We start from the raw sequence: 17,206 nt of genomic DNA, 5'->3' as shown, positions 1-17,206 counted from the left end.
AAAATACAAAGATGATGACACTGGAGAAACTATGTGAAAACAGCTAGGGGTAGAAGGTTAAGCCTCTAGCTCTCATATCTAACACTTACAAAGCTGATCCCGGAAGAAGTTAGAAGAGTGGTCACCAGCACATAGAAAGGGTAGAAGTTTGTCAATCACTGTATCGAATCTAGTTAGAAAGGATGAGAAACACATTCTCATGCACAATGGCAAAGTAAAATGAATAAAGTGAGACCGGTGTATTATATATTTCAACATAGTTGAAAGAGAATTTCAATATTCTCACCACAACATATACAGCGTTAGAAAATGGATATCTGACTGTCATGATTTTATCGTGATTCCATGTGTGTTTATGTTCATTGAAACCACACAAAATCTCCCAGTAAAGTAATTCTAAGGTAGTTTTTTGATCAGTAACATAATATATTTTAAGAAACTTACTCTAAAGATAAGAGTACATCCTCTTACATTTTCTCATCAAATTTTGAAATTTTGTTTGTAGTTAGACCAGTAGTCTCAAATTACTGTGTATTTATGATTTAACTTGAGGTCAAAATTCACTGTGATTTTGTTGTTTATTACATCTTCTACCATAATTTATTATAGGTATTTTACTGCTTTATTTAAAAATTTCACAAGACTTTATGAGCCATACAAATGTAAGTCATATAGATGTGGATGCCTAAGAGTCCCTTCACACTAATTTTTATAGCAGCTTTGTTAACAAATAATATTGAGGGAAGATGAAAATAGCCAAAATATTAATTTAATTTTAAGGAATATTAGTTGATCTTATTTTTCATTGAACTTTCAGTGTTTACAGAAAATTGTCCATCATTAGAGGCAACAAAAAAGTGATTTTCAATGGTAATATTTAATTTTAATATTAATAGAAATCATATAAGTCAGAGTATGGTGGTATACCTCAAAACAATTATTGCAATACAAACATTAATGCATCCATATTATGCAGATATAGAAGAAGGACACTAACAGGAGGGAAAAAGGAGAACAGAAGACTTTAAAATGTGAATGTAGTCAGAGCATATGATATACTTAAAGGTAAATAATTATACTATTCGTTCCCATGCACAACGCATGCATGTTAATAAAATTTGTTTAAATATGTGGAGATATTAATTAAAAATACAATTGTAAGGAAAAATACATTCTACTTTGTATATTTTGAATGTGTAGCTTTTGAAGGCATGGATTTCTTAGGTATAGATGCAGCTGCCTAACTAAATATGGAGAAAGTTTTTCACTTTAGTTCAAGACAGAGTTGTACCAGGATAATTTCTTTGCTTTTTTGCGAATGTTTTTATTTATTTTTGTCAATTTCATAATTTATTCAATTTATTTATTCATATTCATTCCCCTAATATTCTTTCCTACTCCCTTTCCCACTCCAATTGACACCTCTTTTCTTGCTAACTAGTTCATCTTCTTCCTTCAAGTGGTATGTGTGTGTGAGTAAGTGTGAAAATGGATGTGTATCTGTGTGTGTGTGTGCATGCATGATGAATGTGTTCATTTGCAGTTCTCTGTGGGTAGCCACAACTGCAGCATGCCATAATTTAAAGGCATGACATACTCAGAAAGCAGAGTTTTATAGATTTTTCTTTCCATCTTCTGACTTTTGCAGTCTATCAGAAGCTTTACTTGGCCTTGAGAAAGGTGATACTGATATTCATTTTAGGGGTAAGGACACAGGAACCACCTTTAGAACTTTAATCATTTTTGAGTCTCTGCACTAAATAATACCCTTTGTGAATGGAATAATTTCATTAAAAAGCAAGTCTCCAAACTGTGTATTTTATATAGAAGCTTAGTGTGCAAAAATAGTGATTTTCATTCATAACAGCAAAATGAAAACCATATAAATTGAATAGAAATTATTTCTTTATTTATGTGTGAAGATTAATTTTATTAATGAATTTAAACTTAATAGAACTACAGAAACATATTTTCCCAATAAGGTTAGTCATATTAATTACTAATTTATAATTCTTAATTATGCATATACATATATTACATGTCTGTAAGTACCAAATTATTTAGTTTGTGTAGGTATGCTCACATGGAGTGAGGTCATGTTGCTAATAGAACAGAGTCACGTTGGCAGACAGATTCTCTATAGTTTCCCACCTCCCTTTATGTATGTAGTTGCTCAGTCCTTTATGCCAGCTTCATTTCTTTAATTTTTATGTTTTACACAAACATACAACTGTTCAATAGAGCATAACATACTTTATATATAGTATAATATATAATATATTATATCATATACATTATATACTATATATAGCATACTATATATAATATACTCAATAGAGCATAATATAATATAATACTACTGATTGATTGATTGATTGATTGATTGATTGATTGCTTTCCTGAGACAGAATCTCACTATGTTGTGCTGGATGGCCTGAAACTCACTATGTAGAACAGGACAGCCTCAATCTCATAGCAATGTACCTGTCTCAGCCTCCCAAGGGCTAAGATTAAAGACATGTGACATCATACTAAGCCTTCTATTAATTTTCAAGTCACATTAAAGTGAGAGTTCTCATTATACCACATCTTGAATCTTCTTCAGCAACACACATAAACATTACACTAACAGGCATTTTGTATTTTACTGAAATAAATACAAATACCCTTAGGAGTTTTGTTTTGTTGCAGATGTTCATGTTTCATAGGTGTCATGGAAAAGAAAACTTTCATATATTTTGAGGATTGAACATAGAACTTATAACAGTGTGCACGTACATTGCAAGCAGATTTATTTTAGTTAAAAAAAATAACCAATTTCAGTTCAAGATGGGAAAATATCAATTAAGAGATGTAAAAGGCATGATCAAGCAAGTCTGGTAGTCAAATTCCAACTGTGGTCTTAGATGTGGAAATAGTTACTTGCTGACAGAGGTTTCTGGCCCACAAGATCCCTCAGCCATTCAGTCTTAAAGAAACACACGGAGGTCTACATTAATTATAAACTGCTTTTCCTATTAGCTCACTCTTCTTATTAACTCTTACATCCTACACAATTCTTGTCTGTGTCAGCCATGTAGCTTGGTACCTTTTATCAGGGAGGCATTCCCATCTTGCTTTCTCTGTGTCTGGGTTACATCTGCAAACTGAAATTTTCTCTTCCCAGAATTCTGTTCCCATCACCCTGAATATACTTAATGCCTGACTACTGACTACTGGCCAATCAGTATTTTATTAAAATACAAGTAACAAATCTTTACAGGGTACAAGACCATTGTCCCACAGCAGGTTCTCAATGAAAATGATTCTCAAAAGATTTCTCAACCCAGAGAGAAGCTTCCCTAGGTTAATGCTAAAAATATCTGTGAGAAACACAGAGAAGGGCATGTATATATCTCCCCTGTGCGCATACCAGAAAGACATGGTCATTTCGCAGAAGCTTTATGGATATCACAATAAGAGTTGTTAAGAGAATGGTTAAACCATTACCATTCTTACTGACTCAGACAAGCTATGAGTCTACAAGGTAAATTAGAATCTATCAATGGCTAAAATTATAGATTCTGAAACTGACATCTCTGTATCAGTAAAGAAGCACTGTATATTATTAAATATCTAGGTTTCTGCTCACATGAAATTGACATAAGAAATGATAGTAAATGATATACACTCATATTTCATTGAATAAAAGGTATTTCTTTTAAGTTTTAGGAAATGACTCATCAGACTGTAAGCATTCATAATTGTATGCAATTATTATCACTTAGTATTTATACTATATTGCCAATTCCTAGGCTGATTTGTGACTGTGGTTGATACAAAATAATGTTAGAGAATGCCAATTTTTAATTTCAAGTGTTTGATGAAACTGTGGAAAATATTTTTATTTAAGTTTTTTTTTAATTTTATTTTACATTCCAACCACAGCTCCCCACCTCCTCCTGACACCCTCCCACATCTCCCCCAGCCCACCCCATACATTCCTGCCCATGATTAAAGGCTCCCATGTGGAGACAACAAAGACCGACATATTAAGTTGCAACAGGATCAAGCACCTCCCCCCATGTATTATGGCTGATCATGGCATCTCACCAAGCTAGCTCATGCATCAGGGATAGATGTTGGTCCTACTGTCAGGTGCCTCATAGTTCAATCTTCAAAGCTGCCTCCCACATGTGGAGGGTCTGGTTCTGTTCCATGGAGGCTCCACAGCTGTAAATCTAGAGTTCATGAGTTTCTATGAGCTTGTTTCACCTGTCTCTGTAGATTTCTCCATCATGATCTTGGCCTCCCTTGCTCATATACTCCCTCCTGCATCTCTTCAGTTGGATCCCTGGAGCTCAGCCTGGTGCTTGGTTATGAATCTCAGCATCTGATTCTGTCAGTTGCTGGATGAAGTTTCTATGATAATATTTGTGTTATTCACCAATCTGATTACAGGGGAAGGCCAATTCAGGCAACCTCTATTCTATTGCTAGGAGTCTTAGCTGGGGTCAAACCTGTGTATTCTTGGGAATTTCCCTGGCACCAGATTTCTCCCTATCTCCATAGTGACCCTCTCTATAATGATACCTTTTTTACTGCTCTGCCAGTCAGTCCCTCTCCCCCTCTCAATCATCCCATTCCGTCATGTTCTCATTACCCATCTCATCCCCCTTAATGATTCCCCTTTGCTCACATTTTACCAAGCAGATCTCATCTAATTTCCCTTCCCTGGGTGATCCATGTAGCCCTCTTAGGGTGTCCCTTGTTACTTAGCTTCTCTGGAGCCATGAATTGTAGTCTTGTTATCCTTTGTTTAACATCTAATATCCACTTATGGGTGATTAGATACCATATTTGTCTTTCAAGTTTGGGTTACCTCACTCAGGACAGTGTTTTCTTTCTTTTTTTAGATATTTTATTTTATTTTTTTAAATTTATCTATTTATTAAAAATTTCTGCCTCATCCCCGCCACCGCCTCCCATTTCCCTCCCCCTCCCCTGATCAAGTCCCCCTCCCTTGTAAACCCAAAGAGCAATTAGGGTTCCCTGCCCTGTTGGAAATCCAAGGACCACCCACCTCCGTCCAGGTCTAGTAAGGTGAGCATCCAAACTGCCTAGGCTCCCACAAAGCCAGTGCGTGCAGTAGGATCAAAAACCCATTGCCATTGTTCTTTTCTTCCTTCCTTCCTTCCTTCCTTCCTTCCTTCCTTCCTTCCTTCCTTCCTTTCTTTCTTTCTTTCTTTCTTTTTTGTTTGTTTCTCTAAACAGGGTTTCTTTGTAGCTTTGGAGCCTGTCCTGGAGCTAGCTCTTATAGACCAGGCTGGTCTCGAACTCACAGAGATCCGCCTGCCTCTGCCTCCCGAGTGCTGGGATTAAAGGCGGCGTGCACCACCATCGCCTGCCCCATTACCATTGTTCTTGAGTTCTCAGTAGTCCTCATTGTCTGCTATGTTCAGCGAGTCCGGTTTTATCCCATGTTTTTTCAGACCCGGGCCAGCTGGCTTTGGTGAGTTCCCAATAGAACATCCCCATTGTCTCAGCGTGTGGGTGTACCCCTCGCGGTCCTGAGTTCCTTGCTCGTGCTCTCTCTCCATCTGCTCCTGATTTGGACCTTGAGATTTCAGTCCGGTGCTCCAATGTGGGTCTCTGTCTCAGGACAGACAGTGTTTTCTAATTCCATCCATTTGTCTGCATATTTCATGGTGTCATTGTTTTTTTATAGCTGAGAAATACCCCATTGTATAAAAGTGCCATATTTTCATTATCCATTCTTCAGTTGAGGGGCATCGAGGTTGTTTCTAGGTTCTAGCTATTATGGATAATGTTTCTACGAATTGTTGAGCAAGTATCCTTTGGTATGATTGAGTATCCTTTGGGTATATTCCTAGGAGTAGTATTTCTGGGTCTTGAGGTAGATTGATTCCCAATTTTCTGAGAAACAGCCAAACTGATTTCCAGAGTGGCTGTACAAGCTTTCACTCCAACCAGCAGTGGAGAAGTATCAACATATTATACAAATTACAGTGAAGTCATTGGGCTAGCATAAGTTAAATGTTTTTATATTATATGTATCTTTTATGTCAGATTTCCAACAGACAGAATAAAATGATGCCTTTCTGAACTTAGGAATTGCTCATTATCCTAGTCTGAAGAACAATAGAAATAAATGAATTCATAAACCAGGAAAATAATTTAATCAATAAAATAATAAAAGCTAATTATTATACCTAATATGTTTCCCATTGATCACTTTATATAGAGAGCCTATATATAAAATACAATGTTTTATTTTCTCTTAACTTTTAATTTTTTGTTTTTTCAGGATAGGATTTTTCTGTAGCTTTAGAGCCTATCCTGGAACTAGCTCTTGTAGACCAGGCTGGCCTTGAACTCATAGAGATCTACCTGCTTTTGCCTCTTGAGTGCTGTGACAAAAAGTGTGCACCACTAACACCTGGCAATTTTAATATTTTAATTGAAGTAGAAGAATTATATCACTCTTCCCTCCTCACACCTCAGTTACTCTCCCTCATAACTCTCCCATTCCCCACATTATTAATTTTATAACCTTTGACTTTTTTGTTATATACCTATGTATACACACATGTTTATGCACAGATATATATAACTAGAACCTACTCAGCTTATTTTTGTTGCTTGTATGTGTATGCATACAAGGCAGTTAGATATGGATCTATTTTCATTTTTCTACATATTAATATCCAGTTATGCCAGCACCATTTGTTGATTATGCTTTTGTTTTTACACTTTATATTTTTTGCTTCTTTGTCAAAAGTTAGGTGTTCATAGATGACATCTGGGTCTTCAATTCAATTTCATTAGTCTTCCTATCTGATTTTATGCCAATACCAGGCTGTTTTCAGTACTGTGGCTCTGTAGTAGTGTTTGAAGTCAGGGATTGTGATGCTTCCAGATTTTCCATTATTGTACAGTATTGTTTTTTGCTATCCTGGGTTCTTTGCTTTTCCACAGGATGTTGAAAATTATTTTTCAAGGAATGCGAAGAATTTTTATGGAATTTTGATAAGCATTGCATTAAATCTGTAGATTGCTCTTGGTAAGATTGTCATTTTTACTATGCTATTTCTACCTACCCAAGAATATGGGAGGTATGTCCTTTTTTTGGTGTTTCTTCAAATATTTAAAGTTCTTGTCATACATGTCTTTCACTTGTTTTATTAGAATTATTCCAAGATATTTTATGTTATTTGTGGCTATTGTGAAGAGTGATGTTTCTCTGATTTCATTCTAAGGCCCTTTATCATCTGTGTAAAGAAGGGATACTGATTTTTTTTTAGTTAATCTTGTATTCTGTTACATTACTGAAGGTGTATATGAGTTGTAGAACTTCCTTGGTAGAATTTTTGGGGTTGCTTATGTAAACTATCATATCATTAGCAAATAGTGAGTGTTTGTCTTCTTCTTTTCCAATTTGTTTCCTCTTGATCTCCTTTTGTTGTCTTTTGGCTCTAGCTAGAACTTCAAGCATTATAATAAATACATATGGAGAGAAAGGACAACTTTGTCTTATTCCTGATTTCAGTGGGATTGCTTTGAGTTTTTCTCCATCTAGTTTGATATTGGCTATTGGCTTGCTATATATTGACTTTATTATGTTTAGATATGTTTCTTGTATCCCTGCTCTCTCCAAGACCTTTATGTATATTTTTGAAGACTTTTTAAGCATCTAATTGCTGTGGGACAATAGTCTGTATTTTGTCAATTATATTTTTAAATAAATGCTTATTGACCAGTAGCCAGGCTGGAAGAATAGGCGTGACAACCAGACAGGAAAGAGGCAAGTCAATGAGAACAGGAGAATTCTGGGAAGAGGAAGGCTTGTTCTGCTGTCCTGACCCAGCCACAAAGCAAGCAAGATGTAACTGCCTCACCAAAAAAGCTACCAAGCCATGTGGCTATCATAGACAAGAATAATGGGCTAATATAAGTTATAAGAGATAATAAGAAGCCTGAGCTAATGGGCCAATCAGTTTATAGTTAAGGTGGACCTCTGTGTGATTTCTTTGGGACTTAACTACTGCAGGAACTGGGCAGGACAGAAAACTCAATCAACATCTAATGAGATGATCATGTAGTTTTCTTTTCAGTTTGTTTATATGGTGGATTATGCTGACAGATTTAGTATGTTGAACCATTCCTGCATCTCTGGGATAAAACCAACTTTATCATGGTGGATGATTTTTCTGATGTGTTCTTGGATTTGGTTCACCAGTATTTTATTGAGTATTTTTGCATGAATGTTCATGAGTGAGATTGATCTGTAATTCTCTTTCATACATAGTAATGTCTTTATGTGGTTTGGTTATCTGAATAACTGTAGCTTAATAAAAAGTGTTTGGCAATGTTTCTTTTCCTTCTCTTTCTGTTGTGTGGAACAGTTTGAGGAGTGTTGGTATTAGCTCTCAATTTGATAATTTCCTGCCATCTGTTCCTTCTGGATATGTTTGCATCTTTTTGTTCTAGAGTTTTCAGGTGTTCTATTAACTCACTAGTGTGGAACATTTCCAACTTCTTTATGTAGACATTTAATGCTATGAACTTTCCTCTTAATGCTGCTTTCATTGTGTCCCATAAATTTGAGTATGTTATGTGGTCATTTTCATTGAATTTTAGGAAGTCTTTAATTTCTTCCTTTATTTCTTTCTTGACTCATTGATGATTCAGGTAAGCATTGTTTAATTTCCATGTGTTTGTGAGCTTTCTGGAATTAGTATTGCTGTTGAATTCTAACTTTAAGCCATGGTTATCTAATAAGATACATGAAGTTGTTTCAATTCTTTTTTATCTGTGGAGGTTTGATTTGTTACCTAATATGTGGTCAGTTTTTGAGAAGGTTGCACAGGATGCTTAGAGGAAGGCATGTTCTTTTATGCTTGGATGGAATGGTCTATAGATGTGTGCTAAGTCCATTTGATTCATAAATCTGTTAGTTCCCTTAGTTCCCTGTTAATTTTCTGTCTAAAAGACCTGTCCAGTGGTGAGAGTAGGGTTTTGAAGTTTCCCACTATTAGTGTGTGTGGTTTTATGTGTTTTAAGCTTTAGTAGTATTTTTACATATGAGAGTGCCCTTGAATTTGGAGCATAGACATTCAGTATTGAGATTTCCTCTTGATGGATTTTTCTTGTGACTAATATAAAACATTCTTCTTTGTCTCTTTTGATTGATTTCAGTTTGTCGCCTATTTTGCTCAATATTAGGATAACTAAACCAGCTTCTTTCTTAGGTTTATTTGATTGGAAAATTTTTTCCCAAACACTTACTCTAAGACAATGTCTGTCTTTGAGGTTGAGGTGTGTTTCTTGTATGCAGCAGAAGAATGGATTCTGTTTTCATAGCCTGTATAATTTCATATGTGAGTTGAGACCATTTATAATAAGAGATTTTAATGACCAGTTATCGCTAATTCTTGTTATTTTAGTTTTTGTTGGTGGTGATGTTATTGTGTGTGCTTTTCACTTCTTTGGGATTTGCTTCTGTGAGATCAACTATTGTCTGTGTTTTTGTGGATGTAGATGACTTTCTTGGGTAGAAGTCTTCCTTCTAGTACTTTGTATAGGGCTGGGTGTGTGGCTAGGTATTAGTGAAATCTGGTTCTGTCATGGAATATCTTGATTTGTCCTTTTATCATGGTTGAAAGTTTTGTTGGGTATAGTAGTCTGGGCTAGCATTCATGATCTATTAATGTCTGCATAATGCTTGACCAGGAACTTTTGGGTTTTATATTTTATATTTTTATATATATATAAAGTCAGGTGTAATTCCAATAGGTCTGCCTTTATATGTTACTAGGCCCTTTTCCTTTGCAGCCGTTAATATTCTTTCCTTATTCTGTATGTTTAGTGTTTGATTATTATGTGGCAAGGAGACTTTTTTGTTATCTAGTCTATTTGGTGTTCTGTAAGCTTCTTGTATCTCCATATACATATCTTTATACATATATTTCTTTAGATTGGAAAAGATTTCTTCTATAATTTTGTTGAATATATTTTCTTTGATTTTTGACTTATAGTTCTTCTTCTATACCTATTATTTTTAAGTTTGGTCTTTTCATGGTGTCCCATATTTCCTGGATATTTTGTGTTAAGCTTTTGTTACATTTAATGTTTTCTTTGACCAATGAGTCTATTTCCTCTATTGTATCTTCAACACTTGAGATTCTCTCCATTCTGCTGTTTATGCTTGCATTTGTGGCTCCTGATCATCTTTTCATATTTTCTGTTTTTAGAATTCCCTTGGTTAACGTTTTCTTTATTGTCCCTATTTTGGTTTTCAAGTCTTGAATTTATACTGTAGGTCAAAGCAGAAGTTGCTATATGGTAACTAACCATTGCCTAAGCATCACTATTTTTTATTAGAGAAAATGTATGCATATTCATTCTTCTCCGGGGAGGTGTGGTTGCTTTAGAAGGGAGCAATATCAATACTGATTTTCTTTATTTGGTTTGTGGAAAAGATTATAACTTTAAAGAATTTTAGGCATAATTTTGTCATGTTCCCAGAGATTATTATGTGATGCCAATAACAAAAATCCATTAGTTTAACTTTTTTTTTAATTTATTTATTTATTAAAGATTTCTGTCTCTTCCCCGCCACCGCCTCCCATTTCCCTCCCCCTCCCCCAATTAAGTCTCCCCCCCAGCCCGAAAAGCAATCAGGGTTCCCTGTCCTGTGGGAAGTCCAAGGAACCCCCACCTCCATCCAGGTCTAGTAAGTTGAGCATCCAAACTGCCTAGGCTCCCACAAAGCCAGTGCGTGCAGTAGGATCAGAAACCCATTGCCATTGTTCTTGAGTTCTCAGTAGTCCTCATTGTCCACTATGTTCAGAGAGTCCGGTTTTATCCCAGGCTTTTAGGCATCCTCCTGAATATTAACCTTCAGCAAGCGATGAAAGGAGACAGAGACAGAGACCTAAATTGGAGCACAGGACTGAAATCTCAAGGTCCAAATCAGGAGCAGAAAGAGAGAGAGCACGAGCATGGAACTCAGGACCGCGAGGGGTGCACCCACACATTGAGACAATGGGGATGTTCTACTAGTTTAACATTTTTTAAATAAGAATACTTGGTAAAAAAGCATTTACATGCAAGTGCATGTAAACATGGTTTAACTATTTAGAATTTTTGGAAGAAGAAAATAGGAAATTTCAGATACTGTCTGTAGGTGACTCTGTTGTTGTTATATTTATTTTGTTTTAACTCTTTTTAATTTTTTACATACAATATATTTTGATCATGTTTTCTTCTCCCCAATTATTCCTAGATTCTCTCATAAATCTGATCACTAGTTAAAATTAAATTCTCTATCTTTGAAATAATCCAATTTATAATCATACATAAATTGTGGAATATAATAGAAATTTAGTTCAGCCTGTATTAAAAAATGCAGAAGTAGCTGGGAAGGTCCTTCATATCTTCAGATTGTCCTTGCCTTGCTGACAAACAATGTATTTTCATATCTTCTGACTGTCCCTGCCTTGCTGACAATGTATTTTCATATCTTCTGACTGTCCCTGCCTTGCTGAAAGACAATATGTTTTCATATCTTCTGACTGTCCCTGCCTTACTGAAAGACAATATGTTTTCATATATCTTGTACTAGATGTTGTCCAAGAATTTGACTTTCCTTGGTGTAAGAGCAGCCCTAAATACTGAATGCATAAACCCAAAGAAATAAACAAGTCATTGAGTAAAAGAGAAGTAATTTGGGTGTTATCTTTTAAAAAGAAGTGTTGTAATGATGTCTCACTTAAAACAATAGAAAGGAACCCATAAACTTGAAGTTAGGATCTCAGATCCAGTCATTCCCTTCATTCCTGAAGAACCCATGGTCTCCTTATTGCTCCTTGATAGTTTATGTTTTATTTTCTGTTTTGTTTTATACACCTATGTCTCATTCCCCCAGATCGGATCCTTTACTTGAGAATACTTGTTGTTACTCTTCTATTTCAGCACATTCAATTTCACCAAAGAACCATTCATTAGAAACAATTTAAGGACTGTTAATCTCAAAAATGATAATATTTGATCTTTAAAATAATTACAATGAAAATTGCTTTAAAAACACTATTTTGAAAAAATAACATTACTAGCATAAGCTGAATTTAGTTAAATTTAAACACTTTAAAATTACACTTTCAGATTAAGTCAGCGACCTCCAGAGGAGCAGTACAAGGGAGCAACCTCTGTGGGAGCAGGCCCAAACCAGGGACATTTACAGGAACAAGCCTGAGCCAGCGACCTCCACCACCGCAGGCCTGAGCCAGCAACCTCTGCTGGAGCAGGCCCAAGGCAGCAACCTCAGCAGAGCATACCCAAGCCAGCAACCTTCTTAGGAGCAGGTCGGAACAATCTCTGGGATTGGAGAGGGACACCCAGGAGCACCAAGCGACCTCAGGGAACACAGAGTGACCTCCAGATGACTGAAACCGTGGCCCTGACTGCACCATGAGCCTTAGATCCACTCACAACTGGAAGATTAATCATCAGAGACACAGCCAGAACTACACCAATCAGAGGAAATGATGGGTAGACAAGATAAGAACACACTCAATACCACAAAGAGAACATGACACCAACAACAATTAATGGCTCTACAACAGCAAGATTTGAACATTCAAATATACTTGGAGCAGAAGAAAATAACCTAAAAAATAACTTTAGGAGAATGTTTGAGGCACTTAAAGGGGAAATGAAAAATTTCCTCAAAGAAATGGAGGAAAAGGCAAACAAAAAATTAGAATAAATCAACAAATCCCTTAAAGAAAATCAAGAGAAAGAAATCAAACAGATTAACAAAATGATTTCGGTCAAATTATTACCATCTATAGATATGAACAAATAATGAGATTTCAAGCACAATATTAATAAAAATTAAAAGGTCATGTAAGGTACTATGCCAAACATTATCAAATATCAAAAAGACAAAAAAGAATCTTTTTTTTTCCAATTTAAGGCAAACTTTGTAGATAAGTTACTTATATGAAGCTTAAGGTTATTAACAGCCAAGGACAGAGGACAGTGATTTGCATCCTATCTCTCTAATACATTAATAACTGAAGATGATTTTAAAGTATTTAAAGTATGTAAGGATGCCTAGTTCTTTGAGTCACCATGAGCACATTTGGAGTGGTTAATTCTGCTTTGATGTTTTGTCACCTCTGAGTACAACATACTTAGGATAGATAATTCACCATGGCATTGAGTCATTATTTTAACACCTTGTTGTCTTGATGACATGATTACATTGCAGAAGAATTAATTTTATGGGCACAGATCAGATGGAGGATTCCTTGGCGGATCTGCTTGGTCTTCACACTATAGATGATGGGGTTAAGCACTGGTGGCACCATTAAATAGATATGAGCCATGAAGATGTGAACAAAGGGAGAGGAATGCTTGGCAAAACGATGGACGATAGATAATCCTATCATGGGCACATATAGGATGAGCACAGCACAGATGTGGGATGCACATGTGTTAAGTGCTTTCAGCCTACCCTCACGGGATGCGATTCTTAACACTGAGTGAAGGATAAAAACATAAGTTATTAAAATACCCAAAGAATCCATGCCCCACAGCATGGTAATCACAACCATTCCATATATAACATTAAACCTGACGTCAGCACAGGCAAGTCGGATTATGTCCTGGTGCAGACAATAAGAATGAGAAAGGACATGGGAGCGACAGAAGGGAATGAATGCTAGACGAACCAGGAGAGGAATGAGTGGGATTGCACTCCGAAGCAAGGCTGCAACTCCAATCTTGGCAATGAGCTTTGGAGTGAGAATGGTAGCATATCGCAGAGGGTGGCAGATGGCCACATACCGGTCAAGGGCCATGGCCAGGAGCACAGATGATTCAGTGAAGGAAAAGGTATGAATCAGAAACATTTGTACCACACAGATATTGAACTGGATCTCTCGGGAAATGGACCACAACACCCTGAAAAGTGATACCATGGCAGGCAGGGACATGGCCATGTCAGTGAGAGAAAGCATGGCCAGGAAGTAATACATGGGCTCATGGAGCCTTGGGTCTGTCCTCACGATATGCAAGATGGAACAGTTGCCTGTTATCCCAACAATGTAGAGGAGACAGAATGGGATGGAAATCCAGTGGTGAAACTCCTCATAGCCAGGGATGCCTGTGAGGTAGAATGTGGAGGATATGAGGCTGCTGGAGTTTGTGGTTGCCATTGGGCTGACTGTTGGAGTACAATCCAGCTCTACAGTTAATATATAATGGGGAAGGCTTTGACAAGGCCAAGGTCTGCATTTTAAGAAGAAAAGGAGAAAAAGACAAAGAAAAATGAAAGAGACTTCAGTGTTTACCTTTCATAACTCCTTAAGCCATTCCAATCCTATTTCCCTTTCTCACTATCACTGATGGTTATGGCCAGTTAATTAAAGTATCTACTCTCTCTCTCCCCACCAAGTCCTTCATTTCTGCAGAATCATTCAAACACCTTTAAACATGAATGAGCTTCTAAAGACATCATCCTGATACAACACATAAACACAAATTAAGACCACCCTTTCTAACAAAACCTTTCCAAAAACATGCTATTGATAGGTCTAACACCACCATTTCTCTAGATGACTTAAATTGAATTGCTACGCTGTTAAATTTGATGATTTCATGCTCAGTACTAGAACATCTTTAGAGAAATCAATTCAGTTTGGGCCAGCACAGGCTTCATTCTCCCCCAACTATTCTCTATTGTGTAACTGATGTCATAATCTTGCTCTTCAAACATCAGACTCCAAACATGATTTGATTTTGAACTGTAAGTCTTTGTTTTTTCTTTTTTTTAAAAAAATTATGTAATCTATTTTGCTTATTTTTTCTCTTCTCCAACTCCTCCCAGAGCCTCCCCACCTCCCTTTCTCTTTCTTTAAAAAAAAATCAATAAAAAATAAACAATAAGACAAACAAAGCAAAATGCACATACCCCCACACACAATAAAATAGATAAACATACAATCTGTTTTTTGCTCATCAACACACCTGGGCATGGGGTCTGCCTTAGACTGTAGCTGATATAAGCAATAGCACTACAATGGATAAAACTGGTTTTCCCTTACCAGCAGGTGTCAGTTACAAACAGCGTTTGGGTTAGGGGTGAGACTTTTTGTACACTCCTCTTATCCCTGCTGGTATTTCGTCTGATGTAAACCTGTGAGAGTGTCACAGTCTCTGCAAATTGGATTGATCCTCTGAAAGTTAATTAAGTAGTAAAATGTACTTACGTAACATATAATTTTCAAAGCAAACTTTACAACAAAGAGAAAAATATAATATTTAAAGAAAATAAAATTGACTGTTTTCATCATTGAGATGCCACTTCTTAGTTAAAAGTATTTCTTTGGTTCTATACCATATTAGCATGAATTATATTATAGTTGAAATGTAGATTTTCTTTTTAATTATTTATAGCGATTACTTTTCAGTATATACTAAAGTTGTATCCCTTATCAGCTGACACTTCAGTGGGGTTGTACTGGAAACCAAGGAGATACTGTATGAAAATCAGGAATTAATCTATTTATCAGACCATACAGTTTATTATAAAGAAGCATTCTCAGCTGTACCTGAGGATAAATAAAATAGGAAAGGAGGTAAGTACAATATTTAAAATGAATACTATAGATAGTAATCACAAAATTATGCTTCTGCTGCATCTGAGCACAACAGAGAAAATGAAAAATCAGAGGTCTTTCATTACTGCAGAAATTAAAAGTAGAGAAGACACACAGCACCCTAATATAAAACACTCATGAATGGGCCTTTCCCAAAGTAATAATGAGCAGCTGTACTGTGAGAATTATCAATTTCGTCTCACCGACATCCAGTGAATGCTAAGCATTAATATATTAATAACATTTTAAATGTTTACTATTGTCAATTTTCACTGATAACTATGATATCAGGGCAAATTTCATTCTATTGAGTGTGGATAAAATAGTGCCCAGAGTGGAATACAAAAATCCATCTAGACAAAGATCGAAATCCTTGAGACTTGCTAAGCTATGCCTCTGAAAATCTCTGCTAGACTCTGTGGTTACCCCAATATATACATATGTGATGTATCTTGTCTACTCTCTAGCAGCTAGTCCTTCTGTTAGGCTGTGACAAGACTCGTTTTTCACTGTCCACTTTCTGCTGCTTAAGATCTGTGATTTCAAATCAGTCCTCACAGACTTGCCGTCTGTCCCTAGGATTAGTTCATAAGCTGCAGTTCCTTATCTGTTCAGTTTGAAAGTGTCTCTTTGGCTCCTATAAGCAGCAAATCCATTAACAAAGACCGAGAGCCACATCAGTTTGGGCATCTTCTACAAGCCTTGTCAGTTTGAAACGCTCGAGGCTAATTGGAAGTTTTTAGCACAAACATGAATATCTATGATATTTTATACATAATAATGTCCTTAACTGAATAATAATAATAAACTTACCTTAAAACAGCTTCTTAGACTTTTACCTTCTACTTCTGATAAATATCTAAACTACTCCGCTTCTCAACTTCTCAACCATGTATTTCCATTTTCATTCACCTAAATATTTCCCTGATCTCTCATACTAGGTACAAAAATTCCCCTCATTGTGAGTGGCAGTTCAACTCAACAAACAAGTGGGATTAATTTATAAATCTCCCTACAGTCCTAGGAGACATGAGGCCCCAAGACAAATGCAAGAGAGGCTGTGGCTACCTCAGGGTCAACATTTCCTTTCATGCCACTTCCTAAAGGCCTTTGTCCACTACCCCCAGACAGAAGTACTTTGCTGTCTCTTAGGAGTGAGCTTTGGAATTTCTCAGTATGCCTCAGTATCTGGAGGAAATTTTATGAAACTACATGAAATCAAATATTTGCCTGCTTCCAGAATATGTAAGGATATGATGTGGGAGTGTCATATATCAATCTGTTGATTTCATTGGCTAAGCAATAAAGAAACTGCTAGGCCCATTGGATAGGCCCACCCTTAGGTGGGTGGAGTAAACAGAACAGAATGCCGGGAGGAAGAGGAAGTGAGCTCAGACTCGACAGCTCTCCTCTCCGGAGCAGACGCAAGAGAGACGCCATGCTACCTGCTCCAGGGAAGACGCACGCTATGAAGCTCCGACCCAGGATGGACTTAGGCTAGAATCTTCCCGGTAAGACCGGTGCTACACAGATGATAA

General features: G+C 36.5%; 1 protein-coding gene across 1 annotated transcript; it reads right to left on the bottom strand.

Annotated features, from left to right (window-relative positions):
- Positions 1 to 13,265: 13,265 nt before the first annotated feature.
- Positions 13,266 to 14,225, bottom strand: LOC142850796 (olfactory receptor 51G2-like). The gene has a single exon (XM_075974705.1). It carries the CDS (start codon positions 14,223 to 14,225, stop codon positions 13,266 to 13,268), a length of 960 nt encoding a protein of 319 aa, XP_075830820.1.
- Between the last annotated feature and the right edge of the window lie 2,981 nt (positions 14,226 to 17,206).

This window comes from Microtus pennsylvanicus, chromosome 5 (genome assembly GCF_037038515.1).
Source record: "Microtus pennsylvanicus isolate mMicPen1 chromosome 5, mMicPen1.hap1, whole genome shotgun sequence".
NCBI lineage: Eukaryota > Metazoa > Chordata > Mammalia > Rodentia > Cricetidae > Microtus > Microtus pennsylvanicus.
This window is presented reverse-complemented; position numbering and strand designations above follow the sequence as displayed.

What these genes read in the sequence shown, in the direction of transcription:
- LOC142850796 (XM_075974705.1), bottom strand. Translation starts at nt 14,225, where the DNA reads ATGGCAACCACAAACTCCAGCAGCCTCATATCCTCCACATTCTACCTC.